This window comes from Phaethon aethereus (assembly GCF_964289735.1).
Source record: "Phaethon aethereus genome assembly, chromosome: 9".
Classification (NCBI taxonomy): domain Eukaryota; kingdom Metazoa; phylum Chordata; class Aves; order Phaethontiformes; family Phaethontidae; genus Phaethon; species Phaethon aethereus.
This window is the reverse complement of record NC_138585.1, coordinates 21,620,832-21,646,951: the sequence shown is the minus strand read 5'-3', so window position 1 is coordinate 21,646,951 and position 26,120 is coordinate 21,620,832. Positions and strand designations below refer to the sequence as shown.

The window sequence follows — 26,120 nt, the reverse complement described above, 5'->3', positions numbered from 1 at the left end:
ACCAATTATCAGATCCAAGTATATTTATCAAGAACTTCAATTAGAAGCATCATGGCATCATTTTCTTTGAAGGATCAAGGTAGACCATATCCGAAGATAATGGTGTACTTCAGCCTTAGCTGCTCAAAACAGAACTTCCAGGCCTGTGGCATATGCGTGAATGTCCTTAGAAGAGAATTATTGCCACTTGTTTGACTCTGATATTCCAGAGAGATTCATTCCCTAAACAGAAGCTGTATTTCCCCTTCTAGACTTCCCTAGACTAATAGGGAGTTTGCATAGCAGCGGTGTGTTGCTGTGATGATCTGCAATTTGGTAACTTTTCCATCTAAAAATATGGCTCTGCGTGGCTCCTCTCCTTCCCTGTTTTACTCCTCCTCCCCTTTCTCCATGGTATGTTAACTCTTTCAAGGAAATATACAGCTGGTAGCCACCCATGGGGAGTTACGGGAGATGTTTCATTGCATGTGAAAGAATCAAATTACTAGTGTGCTTAGAATACCAGAGAGCACCAGAAATTCTTTGCAAAGGAGCAAATATGTATTAGCCTCAGAATGGCACATTGCATGGAAACCCAGGATTTCCTTTTTCTAAACTGTCTCTGGAGAGTTTACTGCTGTTGCATTTGCTGCTGGGAGATTTTACGAACTTTGTAGTAGAACTTCATGGTCAACAAGGTGTAGCAATGGGAGTTAAATGTGTCAAGGTAAAGAGAGAGATTTAGTTTTTGTTCATGGACATGAACTGCCAGTGTATAACAAAATATAGTTCGAACAGTTCCCCGTAGATTGTCTTGGGACTACTTCTGAAGGTAGGTCCAAACCACAGCTGCTCGTGTGTCATGCCTTTCTCACTCATGTGCTATACTGTCTTTATAATAGCTTTGCTTTTGTTTCTTCATACTATATTTCTTCTGACCAACATGTTTTCTCTTTTCTGTCCGTCTTCAGCATAAATTAGTGCTTTTTAATTTCTCAGTACATTCAGGGGTTACTCAGTGTAGTACTCGCCAGTAATACATTAATACATGAGTCCATCTGTTCGCTTGGATGCTAATTTAGTTGAATTTGGTAGTGAGAGCATGCTGAAATTGTTAAGGTTAATGACTCAGTGTTTTACAAGACAACATACATTTGATGTTCAGTTGATTGCTTGAGTTGTTTTATTGTATAATATGAATATTTAGCTACTTAATTTCATGGAAGAGCATCGTTGTTATTCCATTAATGGTGACGTCCTCATTAGTTGGATACATTACTTTGCTCCAAAAGAATCTGCTTGGTCTCACAAATCCTAGTGTTTTGGTGTCCCAAACATTCCACAGTGCATCCAGGAGAGGAAAATGCTTTTCGTAAACCTGCTGTACAGTAATAAAAATGCACAGCTTCTTTAGCATTCACACTGCATGACTACGTGCTGTTCCCGTGAACTCTGTCCTTGCAGATTCTCTCATAGGCTCTTGGTTTTCTTGGAGTTGACTGTGAGCTGTTGAAAGTCAATGGAAGAAAGACAGCCTGGAAGTTAACAGGCGTTAACTTAATGGCGTGTTGCATTGAAGATAATATTTTGCCATTGTTGTTCTGAGATTCAAGAGACTAACTAAAAATCTTCTGGCAGAGTATCTGGAATAAGTATGAGAACTTGTTTTGTGTCAGCGGATATTAGTAGTGTGGCACTCACCTTTGTCTTTTAATACTTTGAAAAAAAAATCAAGATCACTGGACTGTCAAACAGCTGTGATAAAGATACATTCTCTCAAACAAAATTTGCAATGTTTGATGTATCTTATCATGGCCATTAAACTGTTTAATAAGGCTTTTGATAAATAAATATTGCCTTTGAAGACATTATTGTTTTGGTTTTTTTTTTAGCAAAAGCCAATTCTGATTCTTACTGCAAAATGGTGAGCCTCCCACCTACACAATGTGTGTCCAGTAGATAAAATCAGATTTCTTCATTTCAGCATAATAATTTAAATAGTTTTTTTAAAGCACTAAGAATAAAAACTGGAAATGGGAAGCATTGAATCAGGAAATAAAAGCATTATGCTTTGTGATTATGAAAGACACTGTCACTGGGATTGATGGCTTAAAGTAGGACACTTTGGGGCTGATCTTATTGGCACTGCATGTTTTCCGCATAATTTGAGTTATCACAATTGATCATAAAATGTTACAAGATGTTCTTGTATCCTCCACACCAGACATCCAAGAAAAGGTGTTCTCTCTTACATGTACTGAATTTGAACTGAGCTGCCTATTTGTAACCTTCTGAAGCTTTGGGAAGATCCTCTGAGAGGTTCCAGGTCTCTGACTTGCACTGCTTCCTCCTACTTAAACTGCTGATCTGCCTTCAGTTTAAAAAGCATCAAGGGAAAACTCTAGAGAGGACTAAAGCTATGCAAGTATCCTGATTTCTTAAAAGTTGCTTTCTTTGTGCTGCAGTCTGTGAATTTATAGCTTTACAGTAATTATTTCAATTCACTTACTAATGCAAGGAAGAAAACACTAAATTAAAAGAAATGAGACAAAAGTGCTTATATTCTTTTCCTGTCTGATGACTGTTGGCTTGGGCTTTTCTGGCTACAATTGAGTTGAATAATAAAATAAATTGTGCAGCAGTGATTCCAATTTTGCCTCTTCTGTTTTCTGTGTAGTCTGATTTGGCAGCCTTGCTTATTTTGTCCAGCATCTGGTGACATCACAAGGTCAGTGCGCATCTTTACCAGAACATTAAAACAGAAAATAGATTTGGTTTTGTTTCTTTTCTAAAAGTTTCTTCAGTAAACTGAAATGGAAAAAATAACAAAGACATGCCCATTTTCACAAAGTAGAGACATTCTCACTTTCAGTGAGATTTTTGACACACATTAGGCTATGGCAACTGCGGAGCTTTTTTTTCTAAAAATAATTTAAAAGCATGCACTTTTTATGTCTTTACTTTCATTTAAGTAATAACCAGTGAAAACCAAATTTGTATCAGTTTCAGATGTCAAGAGCATTTGTGAAACGCTGGCCTGGGTTGCCCAGAGAGGTGGTAGATGCCCCATCCCTGGAAACATTCCAGGTCAGGTTGTCCGGGGCTCTGAGCAACCTGCTCTAATTGAAGATGTCCCTGCTTATGGCAGGGGGGTTGAACTAGATGGCCTTTAAAGGTCCCTTCCAGCCCAAACTTCTATGATTCTATGAATTGCTAGAAAGGGAAAGATGGGGAGGCAGGCACTCTCTTCTGCGGCATGTGTGTGGCCTTATGGGCCTTACTAGTAAGAAATCCTATATGCCATATGTTAATGCCTGGTGTTATTTCATTGATTCAGTTTAACCTACACATTATAGAACCACACTTTTTGGCTTCGGTATGTTCTATGCTTTTAATAATCCACTTTTTCAGTAAATCTATTTAAAAATCTGCCTCATTCTGCAGCGCTCTCCCAAACTAAAAGTACTCCAGATAGCTGATGATCAGTCATATTTTAGTCTATGAGATACCCTTTTCCTTTACCCTTTTCTTGATCCTTCTTCCATTCAAACCTCTGGTTCAATCTCTAACATCCTGCCAGGAAAAGAAAAGGAAAATGGAGAAAGGATGGGGTTTTAGCCTAGATGAGGTGAAACACCTGTTTCACAAAGGAATACAGTTGTACGTTGCTGCCAAGACACCATATGCCAGTTGCTTGTCTTAGGGTAAAAGGGAAGAAGGAATTAGTGAGAGTCTGCAGTGCAGATTTCAGGAGTATTTTCGTTCTGCTCACTGCTCTCTTTATCTTTTCCTCTGACGGAGCTTTCTCCTTCATGCTATGACAAACTTTTGGCAGTGGTTTGGAATACAGATGCAGACAAGTCCTCATGCAATTTAAGTCTCTGGATTTCTGGGTCATAGTTTTGGACATTAGCATAACTTTATAGTGTGTGCTCTGCAGGTGAATTCAAGCTCCCAGCAAAACTTGTTTCCCAGGTTGACTCTGAAAGTAAGCACTGACTACTTGCTTTGTGTTTTAGTGACCAGACACTGCATGTTTGTGCATGTCTCTCAGGCTGCTGCAATTCTACTCTTCATGCTGTTGTATTACAAAAAGGCAGAAAGAGTGAAACAAGTTAATAGCTCATAAAACAGACACAGCATATATATATGTGGACAGGCAACAAATTGTATTCTCAGCCCTGATGCAGCAGAGGCTTTATACCCCTAAATTTTCCTCTAGTAGACATTATTCTTTGGTCTATGTGAAGAAAAACAGCTTTCTCTTGGCTTTCATCCTTCTTTTTTCTATTTGCTTTGCAGACTTCAACAGTGTTACATTAGCATGTTTATACTGTTTGGCCTACCTGTACAAATTTCAGAAGGTTTTTTGCTCTTGCTGCTTGCTCTCTGTTGTACCTTCCTAAGAGTCTTTTACTTGCGTGCAGTACAAAAGTGGTGGCATAAATATTGTGAAGTGCTGAAGGGTGAAGCTGGTGCAAATATGGACAACACTGACAAATATTAACAAGGGTGAAGTCAAATTGATTAAAGAACTTTAGTCTAAAGACTTCATTAATGCTGAATGAAGAAACCTCCACTGCACATTACTTTCAAAAAAACCCAATCAAAACAAACAAACAAACAAACAAAAAAAACCCCAAAACATTCTGGAGGCATTTGTGTATTATTCACCAGGTTAAGGACAGAGGGATGTTTCCTTATAAGTGCTGGGGAATATTCAGCAGGCAAGAAAAATCTGTTCAAGTATGGAATGAGAGCACATTAAGGACTTAATAATTATATAATTTGAGTTTCCTAACTGGTAATTTAACTGTTTCTGAAGTAATAGTCAAGAAAAAAGGACATTCTGTTGTGGATACAGCATTGTTCTGACCTAGTAAATAAAATTGTTTGTTGTATGTAACACAGAACTATTTCCAGTTCTAAAACACTGCATGGTAATTTTTTTTTTTTTTAAAGTATGTCTTGGTATTTACTCTATTTTACATTAAATCACCAGAAGTGCTGTGGGATTTTATTCGTGATTTAAAATGCATTGGTTCAAAGTTGGCATATAAATTGAAAGTATGCTATAAGATGGTACACAAGGGATGGCAAATTTAGTACCTTTAGAAAGTGAACCATTCTGTTCACTTAATTAGTTGAGGAAGGATAAGATAAGTTAAAAGAATGAGTCTAGTAAATCAGAAGTGAATTTTAGTGAAAGTGTCCATCATAAATAAACAGGAGTATAAGCTGGGTTTTGGGTTTCAAGGGGTTTTTTTCCCCCTGCATTTTTGATCCCCATTGAATCAATTCATAAATCAATTAATTACTGTCACGAGACCTGAGGGCAGCAGGAAATTGGGTTCAAATTAAAAAGAAAAGGAGGCAATTTGTTTTAAGATTGAAAGTTGAATGTTCCACCGAAGTTTAATCAGAAGTGACCCATTACTTGAAAAGTGGAACATCAATGTCTTTCTAATTTCACAGAATGCTTCATTAAATGAGTATTGAAAAGATCAGCTTAACTGATCATTCCAAAAGGAAGATGATACAAAGGGGCATTTTGGAAGCCTGCTTCCAAATACGTGTTACGCTTGTTCATTTCTCTTCTGAAGAGCTTGTAGAGAAACCAAATCATTCCACTGGGAATTCAAGGATTATTGGCGTGGTCCTTTCTACAGATTGTACAATAAAAACAGAGCTTCATATCAGAAGAGCAAATGTTCTTAATCCATTTGGATTATGTACCTACAGAACAACTTACAAAAGGCAATAAACTGCGAGGAGAACATTTTCAAAGGCATACTGGAAGTTGGGTCTCCTAAATTTTAGGGTGTCTTACCGTGTTCTGACCTTGAAAAAGTCTTTCCATAAATTGATGTCATCTTGAGAGCATTCAGCTGCACATTGTACAAGGTGGGGGTGATACTGGTGCCTGCCCAGAAGAGAAGGCAGATGAATTTTGTTGAGGAAGTGAGTGTGGGAGAGTACAAGGACAGGAACTGTAGCTGTAACTCATACTGCGGATGAAAAACGTGAAGGAATAATATAGTTGGTTTTAGTGCTCTTTGGATTAGCATGTCTTTTTCTTAGTCTTGTGTATTTACTAGAAAATTGCTTAGTACATTACTGTTAAAACCAGTCACTTGGTATTGTGAGCTAGCTGAAAGAATAAATGAGGAATCCGATTCGGTTTCTTGCTGTTTGAAAGTGTTGCTCTTGCTGTTAAACGCTGAGAGATACTCCTGAAACATCATTTAGAGTCATATCTGTGCCATGTTCTCCCTGGGATAAAGAGTGGGATTCTGTTACTTGGAAAGTTCACGCAGCTTTCTCTGATGAGCATAGTGCTTGAAAGACAATAAAAGGCAAGGGAGACAGGATATGTTTGCCTTTCTAGTAGTTCTTTATGGAGCTGTCTTTTATGAAAAAAAATTTAAAAAGGAACAACAACTGTTTTAAACATTTTCCTTTATAAATGCAGAGCAAGGTATTACAGATGTCAGCAAGTTATTTCAGCTAGTAATCCTGGATTAACTACTTGCAAGTATTATCTGTCTATGCACACACACAGAATAACACACACACAATAACAAATGTTATCTATAGTCAAAAAATATTCCAGCCTGCTTAAAGCAGTGATTTTGTGTAACTCCTTTTCAAGACTTTAGCAAACAGGGTCTTGATCCCATCATGAGTTGCTACGTGTGATGACAATATGTGTTTTGATTTATTTCCTGATCATTGCTTACTTATGTTGTGTTCCTTTAAAAGGCAGCAGCTGAGGCAGTAGCAAAGGCCACCTGTGTACCTTGCCCAGCTGCTGTGGCTTCAACCAGCTTGGAAGCCTTTGGAAGGAGGGTTGATTGCTCAGTGGCTTTCAGATAAGGAAGAGCCTAAAGATAATGACTCCTTGTGCAAAGAAACAACAGGCAAAAGTTATTTACAAAGTGTTTTTTATTTTGTTGTACTTTTGCTTTTAACAAAGGTTGTTGTCCTGGATTGTGTTCTCATAAAACCTAGTTTTAAAGAAAAATAAAGCTTGTCTTTTCAGGTGTTTACCTTATCTCCAGGAAGATACCAGGACTGATCCACATCAGAGCTCTAGCTGATTTGGGGTTCAGTACACCATTCACTTGTGCAGTTCAGACACAACCTAGTATTTCTTTCCCTTTAAGTTGTGTAACTTGAGCAAGACCTTCTGCTCCATGAAGGCACCTAGATTAAGAGAATGAATATGAACATGTACTTTCAGAGTTTGTACCTGGAATACATGGAATGTGAGATGAGTGTAGGATGACTACAATATTCCTAACCTGTGCTCTGCAGGCGTGTGTCTAGAGTAGGGTGGGATAAAAACCAGTTAAGCCATGTTTTCCTGCTTTACAGGCAGCTGATCCATCAAGTTTTAGATTCCAGAGAAAGAATATTTGTCTAGATGGAGCGATAATCTGATCTTGTGTAGTTAATTTAATTCAGTAATCATTCCCTCCACTGACTCTCAGTAAGGTACTCAAGAATGAATATAAATAATGTAATTCTTTCTAAGTTATTGATTGCAATTATGTGAATGATGATGAACAGCATTAGCACTACAGTAGCAGAATGAGTGTTCTTCAACCTCCCCCAGTCAAATGACATGGCACTGTAAACTAGTGCACAAACTTAAAACAAAGATTAATAGGTGTTACAAATTAATCTTGAGGTATGTTATTTTATCTTTATAATAAATGACTTTGTACAGCTTTTCCCCAAGGTCTTAAAAAAAATAAAGTAGTTTTCTGAAGGGAAGAATTACTTCATTTATTGTTCTGATACTTCTGTGACAGGTTATACAACACACAGATACGTCACTGAACACAAAAATTTGTGCTTTTTTTTTTTTTTTTTTAAGAAAGTGGTGGGAGCTTACTACCAGAAATAATCTCTTAGAGATGTATGAAGACACTGATAGAATATTGATCATGGAGGCATTAATTGGTAGAGAAAATTAACAAGCAAAATTACCAGCAATGTAACATACCTTTCTGAGACATACCTTTCACGGAGTTTTCTTGAACATGTCTATGAGACACATCATACTGTTCCAAGAAGATAATTTAGCTGTGAATGTACTAGCTTAGGAGGTGGATTGAGCATCTGTAGAGACCTGTGCCTAAGTTGAGTAGTTTTGAGCAGAGCATGTTGGCATATCACATCACTGATACGGTTATAATGCATTTGTGTCCCACACTTGTTCTGGAAGAGAGCTAACAATGCTCTCTTAATGCCCAACTAAGACCTAGCTCCTGGATCCATGGGATGTAGTGCATTGTGTAGTACAAACAGAATTCCGATTCAGCAGGCATATGTCAGATACCACCACTTTATCCCCTAGGGGTACGTGAGTAAAATACTTCACGTTGTTTGTTTTGAGTTCTTTTTTGTCTGCTTCTTTTTAGCTTCCTTTGTTTGAATTGATGTTAACAGCCCTTTCAGCTAAAGTACTATTTTTCTTCAGTCTTTGTATGGCTTAGAACCCAGCATGTAAAAGAGCAAAGCTCAGTCACATAGAAGGAGGTTGTACAAGCCAGAACAAAGCATCTAAATTGTTTGTCTCTTTCATTTGCTCACTTCCTGATGTTTAAAACAATAAACACTTCAGAGTGTTTTTAGCAAGTGAAAAGGTAGTGGAGTGTCAGCCTTACAAATCAATCCTGTTAAAGCTCAGATCGGTTTTAATATTTTTTAACCAAAGCTTTATTTGGCCACTGCTCAGCATGGAATCCCTGAATGCAAATAACTTTAGGGCTGTTGAATAATGTGTTGGGCATCATTACCATGTTTAATACCCCTAAAAAGGGGCTTCACTTCTTGTTAGTAGAGAGTTTGAATCTTTTTTGGAGTACAAGGACAGAAGCTATTGAAGATCAGTATACATCAAGAGGAATTAACTGAAGAAATATAGTCCAGTAGATATGGGCAGCTGGTATTTGAAAAGGACATGCTTCCAGAACATTGTTGATACTGCTTCACAGTCTGGGAAATAGTCTAAACCAGAAAAATTGTTCATCTTAAATACAGGACCATGGGCTTCTGTGAATTTTATTTGGAATTCAATCTGAAAAGACTCTAGACACTTTTTCAAAATTATTTTCATAGAGATGTGATCGTATTATAATCTCATGATGATTTAGGCGTCTCTGAGCCAGTGTTGTTGTCCACTTCTTATTGCTGCTAATACAATTTTATACATAAATTCATAGAACATAAAAATTGCACTGAGAATTAGTGTACTCTCTTACAGGGACCTATGTAAAGCTCCAGAACTAGCATATATAAAATGTTATGATTATTAATCTGGCAAAATATGTTCATTCCACGAGTCACACTTCTCCTCTACTTAACCTTTCTTAATGGATATGTTTTCTTGTATTCTTATTACTGTCCCTCTCCAGAAAAAAAAGTGGCATTAAAAGATGCATGCAAAATGTTAGTTCTAGAACTGGTCTAACTTAATCTGTAGCTAGATACTTCCCGAGAGAGTCTACCCGGGCTGTCAAACAGAGGACAGGACTGGTTTCCCATCACTCAGATGCAAAGACATGCTACAAGGAAGTATGTTAATGGGAGGCTTGTAGTCCTCTGCAGTCCCCAGTCCATCCCTCTGGTAAGCCTGTATGTGATCCTGCGTGGCACACAGTACATTTTACATTAAATACAAAATGCAATAAAGGACCTTAGGCTATTCTAGTTAAACACAGTAATATATTTAGGTGCTGGCATCCAAAATTAGAATCAAAATCTAGAATAAGTTTCATGGATAAAGAAAGATTTAGGCCTTCCAAAAGGAGTTACAGAATATTATGATGTCGAACTTAGTTGCCTAGAGCTAACCAGAGTTTGGCAGAGGGCTTGAGGTGAAGTTTTGTTCCTTTTCAGGACATAGGTAAATGCGGTGGATGCATCTCTGGTTATTTGTGCATCAGAGTTCACTTTGAAGAGTATGTTGAAAAGAACTTCTCATAGCTAGTACATTTTAGAATGGTCTGATACTCATGCACTGTCACGTCCTCCTGTCGATCTCTGAAATAACTTTGGCCATAGTTTCTGTGCTTTTGTACTGAACGCATTGCGATTGGTGAACAGTGAGTGTATTCAAAGTATGCTTAACTAAATCAAGCATCTCAGTCCATCAAGGTGCACCTCTACATCTGTTTTTGTACCAGGAGGCTTGGGGTTTTCTTTTGTATTGTTTCGCCTTTTTTTCATCCACACCTGCGTATCAGTTTGTTATTTCCTTTTGACAGCAAATAATGTAACCTAATTTCTTGCTTACTTAGAGTACAAGAAGAGGCGAACATGTTGTACAAATAATATATTAAGATTGTCTGGTGCTAAGAAGAGTGGTCAAGCAAAGGATATAATTCTAGGGAACTGATCAAAACCCCATATTATGTAGATAGTATTACTGTATACAGAAGTAGGATGGTTGCAGAAGATAAAAGGATATTCTTTGATTATTGTGTTTACATTTCTTCTGAAGACTAAATCATAAAGTATTTAATAAAATGTCTGATTGCTGCCTAGCTCAGAATGAAATCTGTGTGGATATTTTTTCTCCCTCTAGGCAAAATTTTTAGTTGCTTTGGGAAGCGTAATTACAAAGACAATTGCCATTCCAGAGATAAGGTCATAAGACCTAGGGGGTTTTGCCTTTTTCAGGGACTTTGAATCAGTTAATTAGATCGGTGAAATAAGTACTAATAATCAGCAAAACTTAAGAACAGTTTGAAGGGTTTTTCAATCTCTGAACAAAATCCAATAAGCATTTGAAGGAGGAAATCAATATGGAATCCTAAAAAGCTTCTTATTTCTTCCTCACAGAATTCTGGCTTTCTCTCTGAAGCTCTCTTTCCTGTACATACAACAAGAACGGAAGAGCTGGATCCGTCCTTCAGCCTGCACGAGACCATTGCAAAGGTAACAGAAACGGAGATCTCATTTACACGTACTTTCTTTCACATGGCCAAATTTGAATTTGTTAATAATTTTGAAAGATAATCTCTTTTTTCCTGTGAACCCTTTGAATGTGGTTAAAAGTTGTGGTGTTTTTTTTCATTGAGATTCACCTTTGGAATAGTCTTTACTGTTATATTGGTCAACTTGTATGATCAAAACACTTTTATGTGCAAGTGCGTAATTTTATGTGATTCAATTCTATTTTGCATGGTTCACATTAAACTTATTGGCGTGAGTGCAGGGCATTGAGCCCCACTAGATGGCAGGAAGTAGCAAGTTTGTTGCTGTCAATTTTGTCAGTGAAGAGGGGTCTCTGGGGGCACCTTCACGTGCACAGATACTTGGCTGTACGAGCTGTGACCCTGTGCTCACCGGGGAGGAAGGGATGGCCATCCCATGATTCTGAAGAGTGCTCTACAGAGGGGATGCTCCCAAACTTAATGTGTTCTGACTCCCCTCTTGCCTCCCCAGTAGAATACCTCCTCCATGTTATTTATTAATACAAAGTTACTCCTTGCCCTAAAGTGCTCTTTTCTACTCTGTCCTATCAGCAATCCCTGTTTATACAAAGAGACATGAGTCCAACTTAATGGATTCGTACACACTTCTTATAATTGGATTTCTTATAAACCAGAGCTATGTAGACCTCACAAACAGATTTCTTTGTTTATTCAGAGCTACTTCTTTTGGAAAAGCAGCTGCTGTTGAAACATTTCTTTTGGCAACAACAAAAATAAATTCACAAAGATCAGCAGTGTGCAGATTTAGCAAGTAGGCAGATCAGCATCTTTGCCAAAATAGACAGTGACTGATCTTGGGGGCTTTAGGGGTTTTTTGTTTGTTTGCTTGGTGTTTGGGTTTTTGGGTTTTTTTTGGTTTGGTTTGGTTTTTTTAAAGGAGTACATATTCCTAGACATTCTTTTGAAGCTTGGCAGAGTCTGATAGTTAAGGAACAATCACAAGACAAGTCTTCTCTGAGGCCCTTTAATGGAATTGATGATTTTTAAGCTATCCTTGATGCCGAAGTCACTGAAAAGATTTGCCAAATTTCTTCCCAAAAACTGAGGGAAGTAGATGTGTGATTATTTACTGTATAATTAATTTTTGGTTTACTAATCAGCGTGTGATGGGCCATGTGTAATCTGAATAATCTGTATTTTAGTATTTGCTTTATAATGTTGACTAACACAGAAAAATATTTATTAGACAGTTCACTTGAAGCATTTTGGTACTGTTTAAATCATTACAAATAATTTTAAGTCAATTTTCTGTGATAAAACTTGATGAAGATTGCACTAGGATTTGACTGTATTTCCATTTTGCCTTTTAGACTGTAGCCCAGGATACTTTTATCAATATGCATAATATCTGCAGCAGTGGAGTGAGGTGCTCAGCTGGTAATTTTGTCATCTTTAGCTTAGCTTAATTGATCATAACATAGTTTCTGAATAACTTGAACAGCAAAAGTTTTCTAAATTTCATTTATTGTTTACTCTTCTTTGTAGTTAGATAACAGTGGTGTTACCTCTTGGTTCCCTCCACTCCCCCCCTCAAACTTTTTCTCAGAATAACTAAGCCAGGCGTTGTCTTTCCCTTCTCCTGGAAGATGGGCTTTCCTTTGCCCCTCCCTTTATCCTAGCGTTTGTCATCTGCTCCAATTTGAAAGCATTTTCTTTGTGTGAATGTCCAGAAATGCACGCAGTACTTTATACAAGGCCTTAATGTGTCTTTGTGTGGTAACATTTATCCAGCTTCATACCTGAGGTGATATCATATCACCTTGTCCTTGGAAAGATCTTCTTTCAGCCCTACATTTGATTCCGGTGGCTGCATATTAGTGCAGACAAGCTGCTGCATATGTAGTCTGAATTCTGAAGACTCATCTCATTTTAGAGATTTTCTTTTTTAAACTGACACTGGTTTCCATGTTTTGGGCAACCTTGGAAGGCTGCTGAGGCTTTGGTGGTGGTGGTGGTGATGGTGGTTTTTTGTATCTCCGTTATTGGAACTTTAAATATGTCCTCTCTATGTTGCACATGTGTGGATAATCAATGTGAGCCCTTAAGGAGGAAAAAGCTTAATGAAGTTTTATTTCTTCATGAAGAAAAAAAAATATTCTCAGTTTAGCTTTAACAAAAACATCTATAATTACTAAAAGAAAGAAAATTCTAGTCACGTGGAGATACAAATCTTTTAAAAAATACCTATTCTATACCATTACATTGTTCATCAGTTATCCACGGTCAATGTATGGGTGCTAGCAGCATTCTGTGTATTATACTGTGCACATGGTTGATACATGATGCTTGGTGCTTCCACATTTTTTGTTTCTAGTAAAAAGTAGTTTATTAAAAATACTTTTTTTGCATTTATCAGTTACTGTATATGCCTGATGGTTGTCTTTGAGCTAGTATAGCTAAAAATAAGTAAGATACATTTTTATTTGAGTGAGAGAGAAGCAGATAAAAATACAGAAATGTTACATATCCTGAAATACCATTTCATCTTGTATCCTTGAAAACAGAGGTTTGTTGACATTTAGAAGCAATCTAAAAGGAAAAACACTTCTAAGTTACAAAAGCAAGTTGTATTCATTAGAGTGCAGAAATTTTGAATACCTCAGAAACCTTACAGTTTGAGTGATCAAGACTTAGTATATTACTGAAGTCTTGAAAGTAAAAATATTACTTGGATATGGGATTTAAAGGAAATGCTATAAATTTATTTAGTTAACTAAGCATTTTTAATGCTATTCCCTAATCTGAAATCTTCATATTTTCATTGTGGTACTCTGAATAGATGAGACCATGTTATATCTTCAAAAGGTTAGAAATCTCTAGCTTTGTGTTAAATTACACATATTTGCAAGAAAAAGTTCATGGCGAGAAGTTAGCTTGTAGTTAGAATTTCCACTCCTCAGTTGGAAGTTAATGCTTCTCAACAAGTACCTGCCAACTGACTGTGTATGCTCTGTTGCAATTGCAAGTAAAACAGGTATGATAACTGCTTCAGAAATTTCGAATTCTGATTTCAAAAGATTTTTCATGCAAAACTGGTTTTTATGTTAAAAGAAATTAAATACTCAAATATAACAAACTCAAAATTTAATAATTTTCATTGCCTTTTTTTCTCAGAAATAGTTTATGAAAATATTTGAAACTGTAACTTTTTATTCTTGAGACCAAATGCATTTTTATTAATCTTAAATTTTTTTCACACAGTGAAAATGCTGTATTCTGATTTATTCAGATGCATAGCTGGTTATTTTACCACTATTTATCCACATATCAACTATTGAAATCCTTGTTTACAGAACTAGAGTAGTACAAAACACTGTTAACCAGCTATCATGGCTTTGAAGACTCTGCAAATCTTTGTCATTTATCAAGTTCTCCATGATATTAGATTATAAAAGTTTAAATTGTAGTAAGTTAAATTCAGGAAAGACCTGTGAGGTTTTGGAAATACAAGTCCTGGAAAATAAATCTAAAGTATTGTAGGTCCGTAGACAATAGCTTATCGTCTGAAGTTAAGCGGCATTCTGCCATATCTGAACTAAAGATTCTGTGATCTTTAGAGGCCTGGTACAAGCTAAGGCCTAGACCCAGGAAATAATATGCTGTGTTCATACATTAATGTAATGCCTTCCATTACAATGATGCTAATTTGACTGTAGTATCCACCTTCAATAAAGAATCCATTTTTAACGATAATTTTTGCTTCCATTAATAATCCTTGTATTTTGTTTCCTTTGGTAAATCTTAATGGCCAAATAAAAATCTGCTTAAAGAGGCAAAAAATTGTTCCATTTCATAGCACCAAAAAAATACATTTTCCATATGTAGAAGCATGCATTTTACACCTGCTTATGCAAAAGACTTTGTGTTTAAAATTACAGCCTCAGTTCCTTTAGCAACCAGCTGAGACCTGATCTGAATGACTCTTCAACTATTGGAACATGCAGAAGTACTTGGTGTTTTTGAGACACAGTTGGTATTTAGTTCTTGAAGCTATACTTTATTGTATCAGTACTAAAAGAGGGTAGATTTAGACTAGATACAAGGAAGGAATTTTTCACAATGAAGGTGGTGAAACCCTGGCCCAGGTTGCCCAGAGAGGTGGTGGATGCCCCATCCCTGGAAACATTCCAGGTACAGGTTGGACGGTGCTCTGAGCCTGCTCTAGTTGAAGCTGCCCCTGCTTATTGCAGGGGAGTTGGACAAGATGGCTGTTAAAGGTCCCTTCCAACCCAAACTATTCTATGAGTGAGGTTTGGAAACAGAAAATGTTGAATGCAAGAAAGGCATACTGGTTTCGAGTATGTTTGAAGATGTTACAGAGTTGAGATACCTGGAGAAAAAATTGAAATATCTGAAAAAAGCAAGTGTCAAGAAGTAATATCTATTACCAAATTTCTTGTGTATTGATGGTTTTATAGTGAAGGAGGGTTTGGCCTCACTTGGGTCTTTTTTGTATATTTGAGAGCATTTGATATGGAAAAAACATTATCCAAGCTAATGGATTTCAGAAAAAGTTTATGTTACTCCTTGGTTGACGTATAGCCTCCAGAGTAGGAATAACCTTGCTAGACAAGAACAAATCCCCATGTGGTACAAAAGTCTACCACTGCTATTAACGACTAGTAGATTCTTGGGGAATAAACATGTAGAATCAGGGAATCATCCCATGATACTTCCTCTGGGATACTTTGCTACTTACTGTCATTTGGGAGTGCAATATTTCTTAGGCTCATCATCACACCTCTACACTAATTTCCAGCTCTGTTACATGTGTAGTTATCTATGCCCTTTTTAAATTCATTTGCATTCTGACTTCCATAACATCCCATAGCAACATCCCCTACAATTTAATTCCTCTGTGTGTGTGTGTCCCCTTACTTTAAAATTGCTGCTTGTTTATCTCACTGGTTTTTTTCTGCCTTTGTATGAGAAATAATAAACAAACATGCTCTATTTACTTTTCGATACCAGTTGCTTTCCGTTGTAAACTGTTTTGTGTCTCAGTGTAGTAACCAGTTTGAGCTGTCCTCATGGGTAAGTCATTCTTACCTACTAATGCATTACCTCTCTACTTCTGCAGTTCTATGGCATCTTTTTTTTTAAGATAATTAGAACCATGTACCATATTCAGCATGCTGAATCACTGTGGATGTATAGATTCTCTATGATGTTTTCTTCTCTAATCCTTCCTCAATAATCTTCAACATTCTCTTCATCTTTTAGACTGCTGTTATCCGTAAACTATTCATGACAATAAGAATATCTGTTTCTTCAGTGACATGAGCTAATACATACGTCCTGATTGTCTGTGTATACTCATAGGTTTTCTCCTATGCGCATCGCTTCATATTTTCCAGCAATGAGCCTGCCATTTTTCAGCCCAGTGCTCAAATATTGTGGGATGAAGGTCAAGAAGGACACAAGGAAAGGAGTATCTTTCAGTCTTGGTAGCAGAGGTGTGCTTAGTGTTCAATTTGATGAAACTCATTTGCCACTGCATATCTTTTGTAGTGTGCTTTGCTTATATGGCCACTGAAGCTGGTGGAAAAGCTTATGCTGTTTTTGGCAGGAAATTGTTTGAATTTATTCAAATTATTATTATTTATTAATCTCTCTGAAGGAAATAGGGCTTTAATGAATTTTTTTCTATGTGAATGGCTTGATACTAAGTAACAATGGAAAAATTTCAACATAGTTTTTTACATGAGGTTTGGTGTAAGAACAAATAATCTGCTAGTTGTGCCTTGTGCTCTCTGAAGACAGTAGTTAGCTTAATTTCATGAACACTTTGAAAAGGAGGAGATTGCTGAATGTGGCAGGTAAGAGATAGAGCTGTAATCTGAGTGCTTAGAAGATCTAATTTGTCAGAACACTTGTCAGATCAATTTATCTTAGATCTTGGCACTTTAAAGGTGGGTTTAGGGTAGACTGCTGCAAGGCCCAGGCTGCTCTGAAAGATTCAGAGGAGAAAGAGAAATAAGTAGGCTTCCTGGTGGTGAAGAACCAAGACATTCATGACAGCAGCATGTTGCAGTACAAAATTTAGTGGTACCTTATGTGAGATTTGCAGACCTTGTAATTTCCAGTGTGTTTTATAATACATATATCAAGTATTAAAATGGAGAAATATGTGCCTGTGTGGCAGAGAATGGTTTTTTCCATCAGACCAGGGGAAGGGAGGTGAAACTCCATTGTTTTCAAATGCGTACTCAGAAAAGTATGTGCTGTTTTTCAATAAGTTTCATCAGTGTTATTCAGCACAGTCTTTCATGGTAACTAGTCAACGGGAGTCATTAACAAGTTTGAAAATGCTTTTATGTTATGAGGTATACTCACTAGAGTAGCCTAATGAGACTCGGATTATGCAGTTCTAAAAGCTTTAATGGCAGTCCCCCAACAGGGAGTGCCACTGGAGCCACTTACCCAGTATCAGCCATGGAATAATAATCATCTTTTATTGATTTTTACTCTGGCAGGCACCAAAGTGTTGAAAGGTATGACAGAAGTGACATAATTGGATTTATGATGAATTATGGGTGCTAACAGATAACTCTTGAGAAAATTATTAGTGATCCTGATCGCTCTACACTTCAATTATGGAGCTACCGTAATGCAATTAACTTCTAAACATTAAATAAAACGCCAATAGGGAGGGATGTTTTCAATTGTAGGGGAAACAGGGGGTTTTTGTGTAACATACTGTAGTATTTCCTTTTTTAAAAAAAAAAATAAACACTTCCAAGAAGATGACAGGCAGATTGTTTTCTTGATGCAAATAGAATGAAAAGAACTGGACTGCAGGGCTCTTGGTAAATGAAATTCACATTTTGTCCACAGATAAAGAACAGCACAGGAATGTTGATTTGAGGGATTCTTTAACAGGATCATACTGTTCTTTTCCTTTGAAGTGTGGGAGGGATATATATTCCCATTCACCCATTGTCTAGTCCCATTAATTCTCTAGTACAGGCATAGGGAATACCCATTCATCTTGGCAATGCAGTGATATCCGTAACTTTGGTACTTCTTTCTGTGTAAACTTCCTAAAAATCAAAATCTGTGGTTTGGTGCATGCTACCTCTGCTAAATATTCAGGTAGCAAATTCTATTTCATCTTCCTACATGGTATCTCCAAATGAGCTCTTTTTTGGTGTGCTTCTATACTGAAAAGGCTAAAAGTAACTATGGAGATATATATATATATATATATATAAAAAAATTATACATATGAGATTGCCATCAATTATTGAAATATTAAATTTATGAACCATAATACAGCATATCTAAATTAACATGAAGGTGGCAAACCCTTACAACCCCAAAGACTGGGAGTGCAGATTGTGAATCAGTAGAACAATACTGTGAAGAACAGCAATAATGCTGTTTCCTGCCAGAGTTTAAAATCAAAACGAAATCTCATTGTAGTCAACCAGCTTGAAATTTCTTCACATTTCACTGAAGCATCTCTTGTAGTTTTGGAAGGGATGCAATGTCCATAATATCAAGTGGAAACACTTTCACAAACCACGTACAGCACATCTATGTTGCAGAGTTTTACCAGAAACATTTCTGCCAGCATATTATTACTGGCATAGCTGTTTCATCAGAGTACATTCACATTCATGTGTTGTTCCCACTACAACATGCCCATTTTGGTATCAGATTGTTCTTGAAAAAAGCTGTGTGGCATTGTGCTTAGGTATCCCACTGGCCTCTGCATCAAGGCAGCTGTACATCTGGATTTCCATTGATGTATCTTCTATTTTAATTTTAAAATTTCCTCTATGTGGAACTAGAGGATTTGGAAGAATTAAGATTTACAAACAGCAGAGACAGAATATTACACCAGTCAGAGTTACAGCACTTGCAGTGTTAAAGTGCTTGTGTGGACATGCAGAACGGGTCGGAAATATTCAGGAAGGAAAAGTCTGATGCAGCCGAGTGTATTGCATATCCAAGCCAAGCCCAGAAAACCCTTTATCCTTGGAAGGCCCAGGCAAATATATGGCAGCCTTCCCCCTGTGTCACTGTGTGGTTTGCAAACTGGAAATTTTTGCTGTATGCCATGATTTCCATCATGAGAATCTGACACTTTGGAGTGTCAATTTTCACAGGTCATTTCTCCAGTTAACTTTCTTCAGTGATGTATTCCTTGTGATGTAATTTGTAAAATTCCTGTCTGATTGCATATGTCAGACTTTCACATCATTTCTCAGTCTCTTCATCATCATGCCTCCAAAGACATGAGTTCTGCACAGACCAACAGACCTCTCATGTCTTTTTAAAGACAAATTATTTTACGATTTTATACTTCCAAAACAAAGTATCCAAGCCTCCAGCCAACAAACAGGAATATGGACCAGGGGTAAGTGACAGAGTTGCTGAAGTTGGCAGAACAGAAGCACAGTTCTCAGTGTATGAAGTGAGAACCAGGCTGGGGGGCCTGATTAATATCTATGTTTGAGACAATCTGCTGTTGATACTGACTTTTTAGATGTGGACTTTGACATTGTTTTGAAGACATCAGAATTGTCTGCGGTATCATTTGAATGCTCTGTCACCCATAAAAGCACCTGTATGGGGTCTTTTTGAGAAATTGCAGGATGACTTGGCCATCTCTTGATTTTTATGTTTGTCCTCCTACAGCTGGCAGCAGTTCATGAGGTTTCAGCAGCTCTCACCTGCCATAAGGTGATGTAGCAGGGTAGCTGCAGCGTAATGCACCAATTGCCAGATAGTCTCTCTGTAACTTAAATGACTTGCTTTGCTTTACTGATCAGCCTCTCATATACTGGTGCTGAGCATCTTACTAGTACCTGTGGCTTAATGGTATTTCAGATGTGCAAAGCAGAACTACATTGTCTGTGGTGACAATCTGACTGCATTCACACAAAAACAAACTTGTCCGAATTTTTCTGCAAAGAAGCACAGCCATATTTCACGGAAATGGATTGATTTAGCACATACTCTCTTAAGCACACAAGTGAGAGTTTTTGTTTTACCTTTAGCCTTCTTGCATGAAAGAACATATAATCCAGTTCAAGCACAGGGTAAATACAAACCTGCTGAAAACTCCCTTCTGAAAACTCCCTTCTGACAATGTTTATTTTATTCTGTAGCTATTGTCAGCAGCAATAAAAACAAGAGCAAGTTTGGTGATAAAAACTGGCACAGTAACTTTGGGGATGCTGTATGAATTGTGGTGAACAGGGAAGTAACAGCAAAGCAAAAAAAAAACCTTTCTGGGGATTTTCTCAGGGTTAGATGTGAAAGAGGTGACTTTGCTGCTGAAGACATGATGGTTTCTGACAGACAGTCATATTGTGTTTGGCCAGACGGCATATTCTCTATCTGCTCTAGCCTAGTGAGGGTAGATATGCTTAGAATTTTTCAGTAGTTCTTTGTTCCTAAAAGCAAGTAGCCTCAAGGACTCTTGCATTTTATACTTGAACTCTGATGGATAAAGACTAGGTAGTAAAAATAGGTTGAAATTGCAGAACCCCTGGTAAAAAATCGATGAACCAGCTGCACTGTCCAACACAACTTCACTTGGTTCAGTCAGGTATTAAAAAAAAACCCCACTCCACTACCCCCCTGGAATTTTCCACACCTTTCCTGCTAGGTCCTTCAAAATGGAAGCAGCATTACAGGACAGAACGAATTCCATTTCCTCCTGTGCTATTTATTCATGAAGTTGTGGAAAGATGCCAAGACTTGAGTATTCCAAGATTGTTTCTGGGCTTCTTTTTGACTGGCTGGAATTGAATGTTTTCAGCTTTGAGAAGTCTGACAACTATGAAAATATCAAAATAACCAGGGAACTGTGGCTCCAATAAACAAGAGAAGCTGAATAAACAAGAAAACATAGCCATCATTTGTAGCACGGTTTGTGTAGAAACCATTCCCATGGATTGTCTGTGTACAGTCCCAACTTAAATTCTCTGACTGTTGGGAGAGAATTAATTCTATGTTCCTTAAATCTTTTTGATATTGCAGCAAGGCTGCATGTTCTTTAAAAAAAGTTAGCATTGACTTCTGTCTGAATGTTTCTTAAACAGATTGCTGTTTAGAACCACACAGTTCCTGAATTCCTCTTTGAGACCTAAATTTTACTGTTTCTCTCCAGATTTTCTGTCAACTGTCAGTGAAAAAGGAAAAAAATCATTGCATCATTTTTCAAGCTAGAGTTCCAATTTAAGTGAAGTAAACAAATATGTCAACTCTATCTGATCCAATCAAATACAGGATAAATATATAAATTTATACATAATATATCATTTTAAATCTTATGAGAGAAACCCAAGATTGGTGGTGTTTATTGGAAGAATTTTTTTACTCCAAATTACAGCACTCTGACTAAGGAAAAGAAGATAAGGTAGGAATGAGAGGAAGCATTGTTTAATCCCCATATGTGAAAATGGAATACCATGGGTCAAAAATAGTACTTATAATAACTGAACAACTACTTCATCTCCTCACCTGAATTCATCAGTAACTTGCAGAAACTGGTGCTTTGTCTGACACTGTAGACAAAGACTGGGGCATATTTCAAAGCTGAAGCTAGATTTTTGAAGTTGGAATTTAGCACGCGTTTGGGATTTGCTGGAATTTCACCTACTGTCTGTGACAACCTGGGCAGTCTTCTACTATGTACTCAAGCCATGTGAGTGCCTGTGTTAGTGGGACTTACCTGGCTTGGAAAGAAGTTACATTGCCTACAGCAGTGCCTTCATTTCCAGTGCCTTATTTTGGTTATGTTGAGATTTGTAATCTGACTGCATCTCTAGCTGGTTACTAAATGCTGCATTGGTGACAGACTTTCAGCAAAGATATTCATGACAGATGTCTTACTATTTTTTTTTTCTGGTGGTTGATGATCACGACTATACAAAGAAGCCACTGCATACTTATTGCACAAGTTAAATAATTGTTTCAAATTTGTCAAATACTGGCTTTGTACCGAGTGATGGGAAAATTTATTTTATATCCATTGCTTTTATTTTGAAAGCATAAGCTATGAGTGATATAGAATAGTTGGACATTTGCATGCATTTTTGAAGGAATATCAATGCATATGTTTATGTTGAACCACCAAAAACCAACAACTGAAAAAACAAACCTGAAGCTTGCTACTCTAATAGGTAGGAATATGCCTAGGGTTATTTGAATTTTCCCCTACATTTCCCACTATCCTGTTCTTCCCACACTTAGTTACTGAATTCATTGGAGTATAATTTTATTAATCCGTTCTTTAGCATGAGCACTACTGTAGGCATTTGTTACTGGTTAACAAATACTTCATCTGTCAAAGATTCAATCTTTATTCTTGGCATACATGTACTGACTTTGGTGGCTGCGCAAGGAAGATGTGTTTTTCTTTAAACAAGAAACTAGCATTCTAGAGGAATAGTTCCTTTGGGTACTCTGAAAGTATCTTGTCTGTTGTATTAGTTCACTATGTTAGCCCTTTTCTGTCTGCAGATTTTTTGACAAAGATGTCAAATCAGACAATACTTTCCCCAGAGTGTGGCTCTTAAAACACTAAGTTTCTACTAACAATAATGTAGTAGTGAATCTTTTTTCCTTTTTTTTTGTTAATTTAACATAATCCAATTTGCATATGAGTGAATATGAGGTCAATTCAGTGGAACTAAAGTATCTGCTTAAGTGCTTTTTAACAAGAGATGGAAATAGTTGCTTAAGTAGTATGAACAAATTAGTTGGTTTTGCAAACAACTTGCAGAAATACCTGGGGAAATACAGCTGGTAAGATGTATGTTTATTTGTTCATTTTATTTTTTAGACCATACTTAGAACTTTCTTTGGTTTACTTGTATTATTGACATGCTTTGCCTTTATTTTGTTCCGTGGCATATCTACAAACACATCGGAGCTTTACAGATGCTGAAGTCTCCTTCATGAGCTCAGTTCTGAATTCAAAACCAGATTTTCAAGAGTTTGGTTTCCTTTAAGGAATTTTAAAATGTCAGGTTTTTGCAGGAGGCTTAGTCTGATCCAGTGTTCTAAATGTTGTCTTTACATGTCGACACCTATTTTAGCATCAAACTGATAGCTGAACTCTGCTGCAACCATCATCTTGGTGCTTAGCATTTCTTAGAATTGTGGCCATCCAGAGAGGGGAGTATAAGACCAAAATTAAATGTCTGTACTGTGGATAAGAAGAAATGTGTGTCCTGGAAAAAAGCTCCTAAGAACCAACCTATTATGCTCTGAGTTGGGGAATGCCTGCAGGAACCTAATACTAAAAATTACGCACAAACTTATGTCTGAAAAAAAATTGTACTCTTTTCTTAAGCATTGGAGCCTGAACAAGGGCTGTTTACTAGAATAGTCTTTTTGGAATGTGGAGCTCTAACTCTGCTGCAAAGCACAGACCCTCTAAGAAACCTTTGTTCTACATCAACACTGTTTAATGTAAAAATCTTACACATTGTGGAAGCTAGGACTGCCACTTACCACACTAATTGGTACAATACAAATACACACCGCTCTTTTTTCATTGTTCTGTTTCCAGAATCAGTGAAACTCAGATTCTTTTCTGCGTCTTCACTGTTAGAGATGTGCATCTAGATGCATGCATCAAGAATGGCCCGTAGCCTAGACACACTATAGTATACCTTTGGGTAATGGAAGTTGCAGATTTGAGTTCTTCAAGCCATAGAAGGAAAGAAACTGGTCCAAAGGTTATACAAGCTTGATTATACAAATAAAGGTGCTTCTATAAATCCTTCTAAAAACTTGTCAGGTTAGGTGTAGAATTTGTATTAAAAAAACTTGTTAAATTTTTGGAATGTTAGCCCTTAATTACTGATCAAGAGACAAAATAAACATCCAGAACTTCAGATTACATTATGCTGTGCCATGAAACTCTACTTGAATTTTACAGTCAATGTGGCAGTAATAGGAGTGACTGGGCCTGTTGAAAAGCCCTACTCATTGATGCCCTCATTGCAGATGTGCTGTGAAGATCTGATTCCAGTGGCCGATAATCTGTATTTGAAATTTTTGTTCTAAATTGACTTGTAATTCTGGTTGTATGAGAGAAACCTGAGGTACTCTCAGTGATAAAAATCTTAAAGATGTTTTTGTAACACACTCCAGTCTATGAAACTGTAGTTTGTTCTTATCCTTTTTTTCTTTTAATCTGTCTTCTTATACATTGATATGCAGGTGTTTAAATCAGATATAACTGAAAAAGTACAAGTATATCTTTTCTAATAGATCTCCTAAGATGAAGGATAACCAAATTAGCATGAATGAAGACTATCTTTTAAAATACATAGACGGACAATGTGAAAAAATTTTGTAAAGTATAAAATTTGTGAGACAAAACTTGTGAATATTTAAAAAAAAATTGTGATGAGTCAGAAAAGAATATAAGCTAAAGGTATTACAAAATCCCAGGAAGAACATCTTGTTTATTGATCTGTTTTTATTACACGTATGGTCAATAACAATAAAAAATACTGCCAGTTGCTGAGACACTCTAGCATTAAAGCAGCTAAGAATAGACCAATTAACATTAGACTTAGAGTGGGTGGTTAGCCTTAAGCTGGAATTATAAAATTAGTAGAAGTGTCTTTCAGAGAATTGTGAACTGAAGATCCTATATCAGAAACAGTGGGGATGGTTAAACTCACTGTTTCTTCTTATTTCAGTATGTACAAGAGAAGAGATCATCTTGGGGTAATACCAGAGAGTTTGGGTTTATGATCTGTTCAGCACCTTTTGAGAAGAGAAAGGTTCTGCTAAGCGGTGATTACGAGTAGGGAATACTGCTTGTCTCCCTGTTTCACCTCTGTGAGCCTGAAACCAGATCTTAGTTCAGTTGTGTTATAGTTAATTCTGTGCCATAGAAAATAAGTGATAACCACATTGAAAGAGTTTATTCTAAGCATGTAGTTTAGGAAAGCAAGACCCACCTTCTTGAGTGCATTCCTACTGAAGAAAGATTGCTGTTTATTGACTGAATAGGGCTTTCTGGCTGCCAGTCTCACATGGTAGATAAGAGTATCCCCACGTGGATAGCAAGAAGGGGCAGAGGCAAATAAGCTTGGACTTCTACTGGTCAGTTTTGCCTTTGGGACTTACAAGTTCAAGTGCGATCCTTTCCATTTGAGTGCAACAGAATAGGTTCAAGCCCATGTGCTAACATAATGCACATGAGACTTTAGTCAACCAACAGGAACAATCACCCCATCCACCAGCAGTTCCTTGGGCCAGGGATTGGGTATAGTCTATAGCAATCTAACCATAAAGCCAAAGCAATATAAAAGGTGTGCAGTGGAAATATTTCTGTTTCATAAGCAGGGATCATATACTGGCTGTGAAGCTATATTTTTATTTTAATACCTTCTTGTAAAACTAATGGCCAGGAATTTCATAAATTGCAGCCTGATTCTAACCATGCACATATAATACTGATTTTCAAAGATACAGCATCTGTATTATCTATTGAAATAATTTTAGTTCAAAACTTAAACTAATATTACAAAGTACAGCATTTGGACCTAAAAATGTTTTAGGAAACTAGCCCAGTAACCAATAAATTAAAAGTAACATTTCAGCGTGATAGAAAGAAAGAAGGATGGAAACCGTTCTGAAGTAATGGAGTGGTATATTCTAGTATGCTGCAGCCTTTTCCTCATCTAAAATTAATATGATTATGTAGAAATAAAGATGAAGTTTTATTGTTAACTTTATTTTGAAATGTATGTCCTGAATGATACTTCCTTGGAAGACTCTTTCATAAAAAAGTAGTGTTTTCTTATAGTTATGCAATAATTCTTGAATCTCGGAGGGTCCTTGTCCTTTCAGTAAATGAAAGGAGAACCCATTTATTTTATTGCTTAGCTATATCAGTAGTAGGTGTACAGGGATAATGCATGTGTGTATTCAAAGATAATTGTGAAGTTTACTTAATCTGTTTTAAATTATTACAGATAAGCAATAAAATAATCTCTATTTTGCTACCGTCAGATGTGATCTATCAATATTTATGTGCTTACACCTTTAGAAGAATGAAACTCTGAAGGCAGAACATTTACTTTCTTGTGACAAGGTAGTTCTACTTTTTAAATGGTCAAATAAATAGGAATACTTTTGCATCTG

At 36.8% G+C, this 26,120-nt stretch overlaps 1 protein-coding gene across 1 annotated transcript in view; it reads left to right on the top strand.

Annotated features, from left to right (window-relative positions):
* The window catches only part of NAALADL2 (N-acetylated alpha-linked acidic dipeptidase like 2), a gene marked incomplete at both ends in the record, with an annotated part of 379,117 nt that overhangs the window by 299,572 nt on the left and 53,425 nt on the right, over window positions 1-26,120 (top strand). The window contains one exon of the mRNA XM_082003692.1: window positions 10,834-10,929. Coding sequence (XP_081859818.1) covers window positions 10,834-10,929 — 96 coding nt within the window. The remainder of the gene's footprint in view (window positions 1-10,833; window positions 10,930-26,120) is intronic.